The sequence below is a fragment of the Lampetra planeri genome, chromosome 2 (genome assembly GCF_965212315.1).
Source record: "Lampetra planeri chromosome 2, kcLamPlan1.2.h2, whole genome shotgun sequence".
NCBI lineage: Eukaryota > Metazoa > Chordata > Hyperoartia > Petromyzontiformes > Petromyzontidae > Lampetra > Lampetra planeri.
The window spans coordinates 19368126-19384449 of NC_136108.1; the positions used below are offsets into that span (position 1 = coordinate 19368126).

The 16324-nt window shown below is 41.7% G+C and overlaps 1 protein-coding gene across 1 annotated transcript in view; it reads right to left on the bottom strand.

Annotated features, from left to right (window-relative positions):
- Nucleotides 1-499: 499 nt before the first annotated feature.
- LOC144729464 (Krueppel-like factor 6) overlaps nucleotides 500-16324 on the bottom strand; it is a 63597-nt gene continuing 47772 nt past the window's right edge. The window contains exon 4 of the mRNA XM_078609781.1: nucleotides 500-1204. Within this exon, the coding sequence (XP_078465907.1) occupies nucleotides 1153-1204 (52 nt within the window). The 3' untranslated portion in view covers nucleotides 500-1152. The remainder of the gene's footprint in view (nucleotides 1205-16324) is intronic.

The window sequence follows — 16324 nt, forward strand, 5'->3', positions numbered from 1 at the left end:
TATACCACGCATTTCGCGGACACGTTACGGGTGCCATTGGGACAGATAACGTGACAATGGAAAAAAAGATTCCCCCTGATGAAACAAGATTATTTCACAGTTTCTATGAATGGCTCTGTGTTTTTTGAAAGCTTTCCTTACTCACGATCTACTTTGAAAACATAACAGAGTATCGACGCTGCCCTAAACTTGCCAACATTGCACCGGCAAGGAAGCGTGAAATACGGAACACATAAAACCCGAGACCTTTCCCTTTAATGCGTTTCCGTTCTATTTGCTTTCTGTCCGCTTGAAGCAAAGGTGCAATCCATGGATTTTATCGTTGTGGTTTGTGCCTCCCATTCTCCGTCTTCCAACATTGCATTTGCGAGCGCAATGGAAGGACCAGCAGCCACCCCAGCTCTTTAACGGGGGGCTGCTGCCTGTGCAGCGCTGCACATTTTTAATCAAAGCCAGAGACATTTGTCTGGACTCTGTTCATTTTCCAAGGTGTCAAATGTTTTGAAATTGATTCACTAAAAAATTACTACCACGAGTGAAGCATGTGGCCTTTCTTCAGGTGACTGCATAAGAATAAGACATTGAAAGTATTAAAGTGTCCTTATTTATCTTTCTCTTATCTCACCCCCCCCCCCCATTTTAGATCATGCTAGTGAAGCAGGGATATTGTTGAAGGGTGCAACAGATATCCTTGCGAGACGAAAGATAATGAAAAACGGAGGGCAGTTCTTAGAAATGTATTGAGTGCGCCGAAGCGCACAACTTTCTCATCGTCCCTGGGACGATTATTTCTCAACTTTAATAAAATCGTTTGTTTCCGATTTCGGAGCCCACACGTGGATGGGCAAAACAGTTTTATAGCACAGCCTAAAAGACTGTTTAAAACTCATACTTGATAGAAATTCAACACTTATTTCACAAGAATGCGCACAGTGCATGGATCAACTAGAAGCAAGTCATCACACTTGGTGTCTGTTTTACCAAATGCCCACTTGGAAAATAGGACCTTCCGATCTGCGTTTCGTTTAATCACCGAGGAGAACCGATGTGTTCTTGCTGGGAGTCGGTAGCGCTGTGGTGGCGGGGCTGTGGCGGTCATCGTTGGCATCGGAGTGCAAAGTCTGAGGAGTCCGAGGGAGGTGGATGCGAGACTCAGATATGCCTCTTCATGTGCAGAGCCAGGTGGTCAGACCTTGAGAAGCTCCTGCAAATAGCCGCACACAACATCGGCAATCAGGCGGCGTGAAAAACAGAGGGATTACACAGCATGCGTCAGTGTTGACGCCAGGTATCAAGTTGTTACTTCAGTGATCCTGTACGTAACATCGCAGGTTAATTCCGTATGTATGTTGAACTTCTTTCGCACCGTATGTAGCCGAGCGTGGTAATCGGAGGTGCGGGCAAGGTATGGGTATGTATGGAGATTAGTCGTACCCTTGCAAGGTTAATGTGCATTAATGGTTACGTTTGTTACGTCTATTTTGTTTAATCAGAAGAGACCTCAAGAGACCAGGAAAGTTTAATTCACAAGAGTAACTTGGGGCACTCGTCTGCCAGTAGGAGGACTTTATTGGTTGTACATAATCCCAAGTGAGTCATCTGCTAATTTGGCAAATAGTCTGCATGTGTCATAGACATGCATTAAGTCATCTACTGTTATATATGCACGCAGTTTTGATGACCTGTGCGTACACAAGTGTCATACTTTCTTCATTTCTCAATTGGAATATACAATCAATCAAAGCAATCATTCCCGCCCTACTGCAAACAACTTTGTAGGACCCTTTTCAAAATACTAATGAGACTCGCTGAGGCTTAGCAGGGCAAACAAGTCTAACAACAAACATTTACACGGTGGAGAATCGCGCAGTGAAATTAACAGTTGGCTTTCTACATATAGGCACATTCACAATACCTCCCTACCACCATCATCACGTACCCTTGCCCACACATTGCAGCAGAAGCTCTCAGATCGGCCTTTTCAGCCATTTGAAGATCCACAAACAGGAGCCACCAGGAGGAACAATCAATACTCGACCCTGAGTGATCGTCGATGATGATGATGATGACATACCTACACGTATATTGTGCGGTCCACATTAAAAAATCTACACGCATTCAACTGTTCACACTAAAATTTTGATTTAAAGCTTTCGTGACTGCAGGGATTCATATTCTTGGTTCTTTCGGTAAAGTCACGTAGGAGGGAAACAATAAATATTTTCTTTTCTTTTTTCTTTTATTGTTTCCCTTCTACGTGACTTTACCGAAAAAACAAGGATATCTTCACACTCAGTGAATTGCATTCCAAAAAAAAGGATTCTCAACCGCCCTGACCAAACCCCATTCATCTGTTCCGGTTTCAGTAAAACTCCTCTTTGCCGATTCTCTGTTGTCCACACACCTCCTATTATGTGCACAGCCTGTACGATCCGCACACATTCCTATCTTGTGCGATACATTCTACCGAAGAAGGAGGATTTCTCCATAATTCTGGCTGTTGCTTGATGAGGTTGGTTCTAAATACTGGCGAAACGTCGTACTCGAATTGTAAACGTTTACTCTCCAACACACGAGTGACGAATTGGCATGTTTTGTTTACGTGACAAACCTAACTAAATGTCTGTGTCAGGTGGTGGTGGGTTTAACGACACATTTATATTTACGTAATTTAACCCAAAAAAAGCTATCGATAATATTAGCCGTGAAAGCCTACTTGTTCAACTGAAAATGTTCCCGCAATAAGTCACTCAGAAGTGTCAGCAAAAACCTTCATGGAAGTTGATAATTCTTCCTTATATCCAAGCCATCATGCAGATAAGAGAAGTAACCGGATAATGGTGGCCAATTCATCCGAAAATCTATGTTTATTCACTCATTCCATCCCAGTTAAGTGTAAAATCTGCAGGTAAGCACACAATCACCCCCAACATCAAGCAAGAAGTATACAATGGAATTTCTCTACACTACAATCTTTACACATATATAGTATCTATGTGCCTATATAACATTTAAATTTTTATGGAAGGTAATGTTTTTTTATAGGGAATGACATTAAAGTGCTCGTTATGGCGATGTGAGAAATTGCTCATTTTTTGTAGCGTTAAACGATCAAAAGACATTGCTTCTAAAAAAAAGTGAAAAGCCAATGTAATGTTTGCCACAATCATCAGGCGCATGATGACCTTTATTTATCGTGCGATGCGAAGTTGAACGCAAAGATGCCATTGAGCCTGGCCCATAGTGAACAAGTGCGTTAGCCTTATGGATACACGGCACACAGTCTACGGGGAGACATGGGGAGACACGAGGAGACATGGGGAGACACGGGGAGATGTGGGGAGACACGGGGAGACATGGGGAGACACGGGGAGACATGGGAAGACACGGCGAGATACGGGGAGACACGGGGAGACCCGGGGATATACGGGGAGACATGGGAAGACACGGCGAGATGTGGGGAGACACGGGGAGACACGGTCGAGATACGGGGAGACACGGCGAATACGTCGTCACTTTATTATTAACACCGCTACCTGATTTGCCATTGCCTCAACCCCCACACACACTTACGTCGCTGACAGCATCGTCGTCCGTCATTTCTCGTTATCCGTCGCCTTCTCTCAGCCTTCGTCTCTGCCTACGACGCTGTAAGTCGCTTTGATTGACGTCGTTTCGATATTCGTCGTCGCACCTTTCAGGAACGCATCCCCGATGTAAACTGAGCTATTACTGTATTTATATACACACATTATGCTTTTGTATTTCCTCGCTTTTTCTATTTCCTACGCCATTTTGAAAGTCCTCGCTCTAAGATTCTGTAATGCCGTCTGGAATTCCCTTCCTCCCGACTTTCTTGCAGCTAAACTAAAACTAATAATACATCTTGACTTAAAGCTTGCGTGACTGCAGGAATTCATACTATTTGGGTATTATGGTAAAGTCACGTAGGTAGAAAAATATTTTTTATAAAATCACGACTTTCGATCGCAACACAAGCAATCGCCTTCAGGTGAAATTTATTTATATTTTTATTTTACCAGCTAAGGCCCACTGAGCTATATTGCTCTTTTTCAGAAGCTACCTGGCCACAAATCATAACTCCATGAAGTGGCTTATCATGTGGAAATTTTTAGCAGACAAATACTCTAAACGCATGTTTCTAAATGTGGAGATAAAACCCGGAGGACCCGGAGAAAAATCCATGTGACCACGGGGAGAGAGACACGCAAACTCCAAATATACAGGCGTCTTTGGGGTCGGGATCGAACCTTAAACCTCCTGCATACCACGCGAGGTAGTTAACATCTCACCACCACGGCGCCGCAGCTGAGACTTCCCTTGCTGGCCTTAATCAAGTCAAGACTTAAGATCCCATTTGTTTTCATGTGCATAGGGCTAAATATCTTTGCCCCTACGAAGCATCTGCGGTTGCATTTAGACGCTATATAAATGTAAATTGTATTGTATATTGGCTCGTAATTAACGCATTTATAAAGCCTACTGTATTTTGACGCTATGTAAAGGTTCTATTTGGAATCTATGGTGTGGCTGAGTGTTTTGTGGTTTGGTCAATGGTAATTCTGGTGCAGAGTTAAGTTGCATCACTGGGGCAGGTTACAATCTTTATCTTTAGGATTGTGATGCAAGCTACATGGTTCTTCATAATCCTCTAAATCTATCAATGTTGTAACACGTAGGTTTTCGGGACCGATATTATTATGATCAATGTTGTACATTCTTACTTCTGAACATTTACAATTTGCCAACATCACATATTTTTTCATCACATATTTGCATATTGATGCACATTTAAAACGTATAAAAAATGGAACACATTTTAACGACGATATATAATCATGGGACGGACTCAAACCTGCAATGCACCACATTTGCCCGTTGTAATTAACACAAATCATATTGAATGGAAGTTACACATTTTAAGTGCTTGATATATTATGACGAATGTGATGCGAGTGTGTGTTCTTTAAATGTAATTATTGCAACGTCTCCATCGCTTCATCATTAGCGCCGCTGGCTATTCATCTTATTGATTATGACAAAATGGTAGCTCAGAGACCACGCAGAAGTGCAGCGACAATCGCGGTGTCTTGGCACATCGCAGTGGAGACAGAGACCGAGAGAAACCATCGCACAGATCCAACACATTGCACTGCGTAGCGGGTACTGCGGTTAGTGTTTTTCTACCACGTGCAAACCATCCATTAATGGCACTGGTCAAACGCACTAATGTAGGAGTTTCCTGAGTGAGGATCTCCGTTGTAGATTACTATTCTCTTGCGTGGCGCTGCCAATGTTATATGAAAAAGGAGGAATGGGGATTGGTTTTGGATATTCCTTTAGAAAAAAGAAAATGTCCCGACCGAGTAATCTCAGAACAAAGTGAAAAGGGGAATGATTTATTTCGTAAAGCGAATTAAAGTTTGATTTGCATAATTATTTTTTGCGTAGATTTGATTTTTTATTTCGGGTAATTACCTAACTAGTATAATGTAAATGAAATACATTATCGCAGTAAATTATGGAAACATTACACGGTTGTCCAAATTAAAAAAAATCTGTCATGCTACTATGCTTTGATGGAGGAATATTCGGCCATAAAATAATTAAAACGATGTAATACTGTAATCAAATATATGTAAAGCCCGGATAAAGCCGGATATTTAATATGAAACCGTGATGAATGCCAATAAGTTAACAGAATCCAATGAGTCTTTTTTTCACGGATGTCCAGTAAGGGGCTGGTCAGCGAATTACAACAACAATAAAAAATACAAAATAGAGAAAAGGTAAGCAAGTCACGAAATACAAATAAACATAAATAAATGAAGTATATAACTACTAATTGCAAAAGAACATACATTTCCAATATTGTGACGAATATACGAGTCTTATCCAAATGGTTCACGCTTGGATAAGATTAAGCAGATATTTCCAATTGTGTTGTATGTAGTTATATAATTGTATGATTAGGTTTTACAATTACAGCGTTGCGATTCAGCACTTGCAAATGTCTGTCTGGGTGTTTGGCTTCTCATGCCAAGTAAAGATTTGCTATCTGGAGTTTCTCCAAAATAAATAAATAAATCGCCCTTTGATGATTGAGGCAGCCTGTGGGCAAATCTCATTGGTTGCTATGCCGCGGTGGTGTCTGGGAGATGTTAACTACCTCGCCTCGTATACGGGAGGTCGTGGGTGCGATCCCGACCCTGAAGCCTCTATATTTGGAGTTTCCATGTTCTCCCCGTGGTCGCGTGGATTTTTCTCTGGATTCTTGGGGTTTTCCTTCCACATTTAGAAACATGCATTTAGAGTATTTAGATGTGATACATTTCTACATGATAAGCCACTTCGTTGAGCTATCATTTGTGATAGCCAGGTCGCGTCTGAAATAAAAAGTTTAGTGCTGCATTCGTTCGAGGTCGTACACGTTTTTCTCCAGCGGATATGTTTGTCTGTGCATCACAAGAGCACATGGTGAGTATACTCCTGTGCTAATGCGTCGAATTCTACCAATTGTAAGGAAATTTAGTATGCAACAACAAACGTATGTCATTTGTTTTGTAAACAATGCATCTACTGTGTTTATGAAATTGCGGTATTTAAAAATGAACAGCGCATGTTTAAATCTGTGCTTTTGTTAATGTTGCATTGCATTGTCACTTACGAATAGTCTTTTTTTTTTTAAAACAAACATAAATCACATTTGATAAATTATACGATTAAATAAAATATACGTTATAAATGACAGGACGGTATTGAAAATTCAAAAATGTAAATATTTGTTAACTTGATTTGAAGCTTTCCTGACTGCAGGAATCCAAACTCTTTGGTTCTTTCGGTAAAGTCACGTAGGTAGAAAATAAATCACGACGTTTTGGGCGCAACACAAGCGTCCGTCATCAGGTGGGAAAGTGTGGTCTGCCGCTGATGCAGACTGTTTTATTTTATTTTATACCTACGTTATTTTACCGAAAGAACCAAAGAGTATGTGTTAACTATTTGTCTTTGCACGTGAAAAGGTCATTGTTTATGTTTAAGCTGGTTTTGATTGTTTTTAACACATTACACCATGAATATTTTCAATTCGGTCATATTTTAAAGCATTTATTACATTCCATTAAGCGCGGTTAGTATGCAATGAACTCATAGTCATGTCATTAACAGATACCCTTTTCTCATTTCCTGCACACCCGCAGAGCATTACAAATCTTGCAATGTGTTTATAGTTGACGCAGGTCTGAGTTTTTACGATGCAGAGTTTCATGTAATACAGTCTTTTTCAGAATTTCTTACCGAACATTATAGACACACACAGTCGGTATGCACTGTACTTACAACGCCTATGACCCCGTAAATTTCCAATTCCAATTTAAATGAACATGCTGCTAATTGCCTGTAATCCATTACTTTCGGGATGAGTTTGATGGCCTGTGTGCAGACAAACCCATCCTACGTGGCAATAAAGGAGGCCAGCACATGGCAGTACAGCAAGTGGGACGTTATTCCCACCAATTCAAGGTGAAATTCAAAACATTATTTCGTAAAAAATCCCACCGCAGTCCATGAAAGTCCAAATTTTTTGAATTAATGGGTAAGTGAAGGTCGCTATTATGCATGTACTGTGTTTGCATGGCAATCCTCTGTACAGCTTTTGAGAGGGACTCCCTCAGCTCTCCATTAATTACATTCGCCCAACTGTGTTACCATAACAAAAAATACGAAAAAGCTTAAAAATATTATAAAACCGGCATTGGCACTCAACAAGTCTCCATACTGTTGTCCATGCACACATTGAGTGGCAGGGATGGAGACCAAAAGTAAACTATTTTTTTTATGTTTTCTAGGTAAGGCCCACTGAGCTATGTAGCTCTTTTATAGAAGTGACCTGGCCACATATGATAGCTCAAATAAGTGAATTATCACGTGGAAATGTATTGCATATAAATACTCTTAAACGCATGTTTCTAAATGTGGAGGGAAAAATCGGAGGATCCGGAGAAAAATCCACGCGACCACGGGGAGAACATGCAAACTTCAAATATAGAGGAGTCAGGGTCGGGATCGGGATCGAACCGACGACCTCCTGTAGACCAGGTGAGGTAGTTAACATCTCGCCACCGCGGCGCCAGACTGATGCAGTCACAAGGATAAACTACAACAACTTGGTCCGGGTAACACATCAGAGAATGTTCTTGACTCTCACTGGCGTTTCCGTTTGGAGCGAGGACTGTGAAACAGCAAACGTGAATGGTACTGGCAAGAATTTATCACATAAGTTCTCAATTGTCAACGTGGGAGTGTAAAAGATCGGCTGAGTTACTTTTAAAAGGAATCCAGTATGTCCAACGACTACTCAAGGTTTTAAAAGCAACGTTAAATAATTCCTTATTTTGTGAACGCAAAAGAATATAGTTACTTGATAACTTCTGGAATTACTTTCTTCATTGTCTCAAACTGATAAAATTTCTTCCATCAAAATTGTTTTGAAACAATTATTATTTAATTTGTAAAAAGACGAATCATAATAAAAGTAGTGAACTGGTTTCTGCTAGCAATTGATCATTGTGCCTGGCTCTCTGTCTCTCTTTACGGTCTCTGTTGAGCTTCCCCCTACTTTACTGTAATCTGATAAAAGCGAAGTGTTATTTGTAATGTTGTATTTGTCAATATCTCTCAACACATGCATACACTCAACGAGCTCACAGAATGTTCACGAATGCATCATATTATTTCAACCAAAAGCTTGTCCAGCAAGTAAATTTATAATCTCATTATTACCCTACGCAACCATCACTTCACCTCACGACTCGACAGAAAAGGAGATGCTTTGCTTGATGGGCAGCTCGATTCAGTCTATCGTGTTGGAGAACTACGACGTGAAACAAAGATAAGTAATATTTAATTTTTTTTTTTTAAACAGGAAGTGGCCCCGAGGCTTGCCATAACGTACGGGACCGTGGTCACGTCAGTTGAGCGTGGAGAATTAGACCCAAGCCGAAACATAACATGTAAAAATGAATGTTTAAAAATACTTTTTACATTTTTTATGATAGAATATGGTATTGTCATCAGTATGACATAAGTATACCAAGTTTGCAGTGGATACCACATTGGGAAGTGGGTTAAAATTGAGTTACAAGATTTGAGGATACAACAACGACGACAACAGACAGAGTGAGTTCAATAAAAGCGTGTAAATAAAAAACAGTCTTGTACGAATTAATTAAGATCATGCCTGCAGTGTGGCTTATTCAACTTATTTGTTGCATTATCACAGGCAATGCTCTCCAGCTCACACAAACATTGGGCGATGCACATCCTTGTTTTTGTTCACACTTGCATATTTAAACTGTATTAATGTTTATTTATTTATTTTATAGAACACATCCACATGCTCGCAATCTACAAAAGTGACCTAACGCAAGACTCAAAGGGACTTGTCCGAGTGGTCCCCGTCCTGGTTTAAAGGGAACTCAAACCCGCCAGTGAAGGCGTGTTCACAGTTCGTTGCAGGATGTTTGTGGCGTCCCTGGCTAACACGTTCCTTCGGAGTGGGCAGGTAGGAACTTGGTTGGACAGCGCATTCGTGCGATCCGTGTCACGCGGCGTAAGCTGCGTCGGGCGGCGCATCACGTGGTGCTGAGCCCGCCCGAAGCGCTCTTTGAAATACAAATCGAGGCCGTGGCTATGCACGACAGACAGACAAATAATCCCTGGTGAGCAGTGTGGTACTTGTTGTTCCTACCTGTATTAACCACCAGCTGCTTGACGGTGGGTCAAATAACGGTCCCGAAGTGTTGTTCGAAACAAAAAGAGCATGCCACGCGTGAAAGGCGTCACGGTCCAGGTTTTTTTCAACAAGTTTGAAAAATTCCACCAACAAAATGCCTAATTGGCAAAACAAAAAATCACGGCCACAATCTTGTTCCTCTGCTTGTGAAACTACTGCGGATTACAGTCGTTAGTGAAGCGGTGCTCTCGTGATAGCGCCGTGCTATCAGAATTACACGAAAAAAGTGGGAAGGATTCGATTATAAGGTGGCAGGACTGTTCATTTTATTATTGTTGTTGAGAAAATTGCTGCTATTCAGAAAGTATATGCAAATTGAAATGACACGGTAGATGTATATGTTGCTGAAATATTAACTATTGTCCATCGAAGTGATGTACCACTTACATTTTGAAAAAAAAACGGCAATTAAGGAAGCTCATTTTCCTCGTCTGTTAAACAGGATTCTTGTCTAGAAACATTGACAAATCTAAACACGAGCCATGTATTCATTTATTGATTACAATTACTGTCATTCTTACTAATGGGATGCATGCATTGCATTGTGCGTATAAGAATGTATTGCTTTTTGATTTATGCAAATTGTACGCAAATGTTACTTTTAGACTAATGGAACGCATCAGACGGAACATGTGAAACAATACGAGTCAGTGCAAATGATGGAAACAAATTGAATCTTGAATGAAATCATGACCAGGATTAGTGATATTTAATTAAACTGGGTGGGAGGGGGTGAATAATTACATTTCTACAAAACACCAAGGAGGTGAAGCAATGCTCTTGCCTATGTTATCATAAATTTGAGGCAGACGTCTACAAGGAAAGACACTCGGCATTGTACCAACATCATCAAAAAAGCCATAGTTTTTCTTTCAATTTTGTTCCAAGGAAAGTTGCATTGACATAAATGCACGTTTATATTCTGACAGGCACTCCCACAATAAAAAAAGAAGTTTAATAACGGTTGCTTAATTCCTTCCAATGTATTTGGGTCACGCCACCAACCAAAGTTCAATGCCCCGGTAATATGTCAGTATTTGTACCCACATTTAAACCTTTGATGTCTTTACAGCAGTTGTCAATATTGTGGGCTCAGCATTATTTCCATCGATATTTTATTTATGCTTGCAGTAATGTCTTCCAATACTGACACTGTTTTCAGATAGAATCAAATCCCCCCCCACCCACATCGTAACAATTTTTACGGCATTATCTCTGGTGTGGTGATGGCGCGATTGGTAATGATGGCTTCCCCCCAACAGCTAAGGCCTAGATATGCTCTTGTGTGAGAATAAATACCTTGTATGAGCAGAAATCAAAACCCACTTGGGAGCCATATAGCGGAAGAAAAAAAATTGAGAGGTTATGCTTGCTGCAAAATTCAGGGGAACGTAAGAGTGAAGTGGGTCCCCATAAAAGAACCCAAAGCAATATGTTTTCATCTATAAGGGCCCCCATAAATCTTCGTCGGCCAGGGCGCCAACATGCGCTCTCTTTTGGTTTTTACTGGTTAGCTGTCAACTTTGAAACAAGCCCTATGTTTGCAGTCCAATAACGCCGCTGCAATCTGAGGAGCGTTACAGGCTTGACAATGTTTATTGCGGGCACGTTAACGACGCCACTCGCAGGGTCCGCGTTTCCGTGCCGAGTTAGTGGGCACCTCCCATAGGGGCCATTTCCTTCCATACACTTCCTGCCATTCTCCGGGCTAAGCACATTGGCCACTGGGCTCTTGGGGAAGCCCTGAGCGCAAAAAGGAAATTTCCCTATCGCTCTTGTCTCACATTTTCCCTAGATTTCAATTTGCCACACAGGAAAAAGTGAGAGCAGTGTGTGATCACCGGGGTATGTAATGGAATGCCTCCATCTGTAGAGCTAAAGTTCAAGGGAGCAATTATAATTCTTGCATAATCACTCTGATGCCTTCAATTAATCAAATTCATATTATGCGTAATGCGTTTATGGAAACGTAAACAGTCTTGAATCCAATTCAATCCATAACAGGAGGAGTTAAAATACATTTCAACGTGCATAAACAAAATTGACTTTGAACATATTTAGTTTATGTTATTTCATTACATGGGGCAGTACGATGAAATTGGTCAACACGGTTAAATGAGATACATTTGACTTAATTGTTTATGGTAATGTAATGCATTGCTGCATGCATTAGGCAGAGGGAATGGCGCAGCTTAGCGCTAAAATAAGCTGATATTAAATAGGCCAGAATTCGCAGGATTAGGTGTCAAAGAGGCATGGCTGCAACAGGTCATTAGCAAGAATAATGAAAGGACAGTCAAATGGAATTCACATTAGCCTTTAAAACGCATCACAAGAAGCAAACAGCAAGCAGCTGTGTTCGTCGCTGGCCGCATTGCTCCCCAGTGTAATTGGTTCCTTTGACAGCGGTACCAGTAATTGTGCTCGTGTGCTGCTCGAGGAATTAGTGAAACAAAGTTACGTTTTCTTTTTTTTCACTCCTTTCCCAATATTTGAAAGAAAAAAAAACACCATTACAATAATCCCGGGTGAAGGTTAGTCTGGAAAGAGTAAAACTTCGACTGTTGCCATGTGCGGTCAACTTTGCAAGGCTTCGCCCCCGTTGTACCGCCGCGTGCGATTGAGCAAGCCAGCGTACGTCTTGGCAAATAGCCGTGGCACGCGCGATAGTTTCCATCTGTTCTGGCCCGGGGAGTTTTACGGCGAATGAGGCGACCGCGCGTAATCCTTTCCTACAGCGCAGTGCACTCGGCTCTTAGTGGCACGGTCTCCATAGTTGTGCCCTTAAGCCAGACGTCAACCATCTCCCGGGCCCTCTTCGAGCCATCACATCTGTTTGCGTGAATGGGAAGAAGCGGCCATTCACGTTATACAATGTGTAGAGATATATAAGTGAATTCGCACTAAGGTCTCGCCATAAAAACGAAATACTTTGGGATCTTAATTTAAGCACCAAATTGCTCACTGTGTGCCTTGTACGCTTGACATTAAATAATAATTTACGGGTGAGCCATCAAGTGAAAGAAAATCAATCTTTAAAGACGTTTGAAAGCAATTCACGGTCAATGCTCTCATGAAATTGTGTGCCAAGTTTTTAGTGACCATTAAAATATTGATATGCATAATGACATGTCAATACATCATGCACATGGACAATATGAAGAATGGTTACCATCATTAACTGATGTTATTGTGGTCATATTGTGAAATAATGAATACATGGTATGTTTGTATGGGTTATCATTTTGTAAACTGTTTTGCAAACATCTAATTATCTCCTTACCCAGAGCTTGCAGTGGACATTCCACATTACTCTGGCAGAGGCCAGTTTCTACATTTTAAGACTGATGACTTATTACGAAGCAGTGCTCATAAATGTTTATAGAATATGATAACTCAATGAACAAAAAACTCATGCCACTACTGGCAAAAAGGTCCTTCACGAGAGGGATCGGTACGGAAAGAAAAGCACCGCATTCAGTAGAACCCCCTTCTTAACGACAGTAATTGGTTCCACAAAACCGTCGTTAAGTGGTTTGGTCGTTAAGCGAGTAGATGCTTCCACTTTAAAACGCGGCAGACACTGAATTTAAACAATGCCCCAACGCTCATGAATGGACGTCGCTCATTTGCCGAGGCCGGATGAGACCATTTTGGATCTCGCCGATTGACCGAAATTAGCGGTCACTTGCTCGTCGAAAGCCCGTCGTTAACAGGCGAATGGTCGGTAAGTGAACACATTGGGCTGTATGGAGGCCCGTCGTCAATCGATTAGTCATTAACAGGAGTGGTCGTTAAGAAGGGTTCTACTGTACATTGTGGATCTGTCCTGAGATTCATGCACACCTTGAATTTGGCAAATGTAGAAGATCAGACTGCTAACGTTTTAATTGGCATTAATGGTGCTACGAATTTATAACTTCGGATTACATTGTAACCATGGGCACTGGGTCCGTTATGTGCATTTGTGTAAAGAAAGGAACTCGTTTTTTAAAGGTTGTACCACAGTCTTAGAAGATGCATTGCAGCGATAATGATCTAATATTGTTCCAGAAACAATAGAGGAAATGCCTTGGACAAATGTCTCTGAAATAAACTACGTAAGCTTACCGGGTTGTATTTTACCCATCGCGAGTGCCAGACCTTTCTCTTTGAGATCGAATGTGTGTTACCTTGCAGGTTATTATAGGCAGGATGAAGTATGCAAGTTGCCATACTTGTCACAGCCTTTCACTTGTCAGTGCGCAACCGAGCCTGCCAGCTCAGCCAGACGTCGTCGCTGTAAGAGTGCGCAGGTGAAAATGAGGTGTCATTGGAAGGCAACTGCCTAAAGGATGGAATAGAAGAGCAGGGATGGGACGTAGAAATTAGATGTAATTTGCTGCACCAGTCATGGGTCATGGATGATTGACTCACAATTAATTGCTTGCTGCGTCATATTGTGGTCAATGCGATGCCTTTGCTGTATGTGTGGCATGTGCCGACAGCGCACGTGGGTGTTACACTCTATCCATTGCATTCACATGCTGGTCGTAGATGTTCTCATCCCTATCCTCGTTCTGTTGTATTGATGCTCGCAAATAAATACAAACCCTGTACATTGGTAACTTGTATTTATTCTTCAGAATTGGAATTATAAAGTATTGGATGTCATCATGGGACGTCCTTTGCCAGTAGCAAAATATGAGAATAGGTTTTCCCCTTTTTTCTGGCAACAAAACAGCTGTGTTAAGATGTTAAAACACCAAACTGAACCCTTTTACAAGGAATCATGTCTGCATTAACCAGAATACTTGTGGTCAGAATGCAAACAAAAAATATACTCTGATTATAGATGTATTGTCCTTGAAACTGATTGGTCCACACCAGAGACAGCTTTCTTTCGAGCCTAGTCTCGTTTGTTGGGTTTTTGAACCAGCTGTGCCAGGATTGGGCAAGTACACGAGCGTGCTGTATGGGAATTTCTTTAATAATAATAATAACGCAATTTATAACGCACGCAAATTTGCGGACATAACGGCCGCAACTCGGAGGCGTGGAGCCATGCTCAGATTCACTCGAAAGCACGGTTAAATTTCGATTTAAAGCTCTCGTGACTGCAGGGATTCATCTTCTTGTTTTTTTCGGTAAAGTCACTTAGAAGGGAAGTAATAAAATAATAAAAATAAAACATAATAAAATAATTCTCACAACGTTTCGGCTACAACGCAAGCAGCCGTCTTCAGGTGAAGAATGAGACACTGTCAAGCTAGGAGCTTATATATAAGCTGGGTTGGAGGTGGAAGAAGACCCAGCTTATATATAAGCTCCTAGCTTGGCAGTGTCTCATTCTTCACCTGAAGATGGCTGCTTGCGTTGTAGCCGAAACGTCGTGAGAATTATTTTATTATGTTTTATTTTTATTATTTTATTACTTCCCTTCTACGTGAATTTACCGAAAAAACCAAGAAGAAGAAAGCACGTGGTTGTCGAGGTGCGTTTTTAAGTGTCTCTTGAAGGAGACGATTGAGGTGCGTTCCAGACTGTTGGGGCAGCCACTGAGAAGTGGCGCATAGACCTGACCATCCTGGATCTTGGTATGAAGAGTCGCACTGCGAAGGCATCTGCCATGTGCTGTGCTGCAAGTCGTCAATAATGAAGAAAGGTACGGGGGGCAGGCAGATGTGAAGGCATTGTGGCAGAGGCAGGCGATCTTGTATGTGACCCTGCTGGCAATGGGTAGCCAGTTGAGGGCACGGAGACAGGCAAGTGAATCGAGACGGGGATGAGTGCGGGCAATGACGACACGTGCTAGGTTGTTTTGTAGTCTTTGTAGTTTTTTGAGGTTGTCATACGAGGACCGGACTAGGACGGAGTTGCAATCGTCGAGGCGAGACCCAACTATGCAACATGCCATTGTGTTGGCAGTTTCAGTGGAGATGACATCGAGATAGCTGATCAGTGAACCTGATGCTGCGACCAAAGATGTGTATGTGTGTTGGGAGAGTATGTTATTATTTTGAACTTCTTTCGCACCGTACGTAGCCAACCGTGCTAATCAAAGGTGCAATGCTGTTATGATGACCCCTACACTTCGCCACTCCCCAGAAAATATTGAAAACGATGGATGAAAATATACAGACGAATTCGAATGCAATTTGTTGCCATGTGTGGAACGAAGAATGCGTGCACGTGCGCTGTGTATGTATTTGTTGGTATGTGTTGCAATGTTTAATCAGTGGATGTGTATGTGCTTGCGTGTGTGTCTGTGTAGATGTGTGTGGGGAGCAGTAGTGTAGCAGTTAGCGCACTGCGTTACAAACCCGCTGACTCGAGTTTGATTCCTGCTCACGGGCAACACCAGTAACGATCATTTTAACCGGTCCTGGGCCTCCCCTAGGTCAACTCAGCCTTAAATGAGTACCTGGTGCAGTGGTTAAACATTGTCAGACAAAAGCCGGGCCAGGCGTTCCTCTGGCCACCCACTCCTTCGTGTGCCGTGCCAGCTTTCATAGGTGCTACTCGCTAACA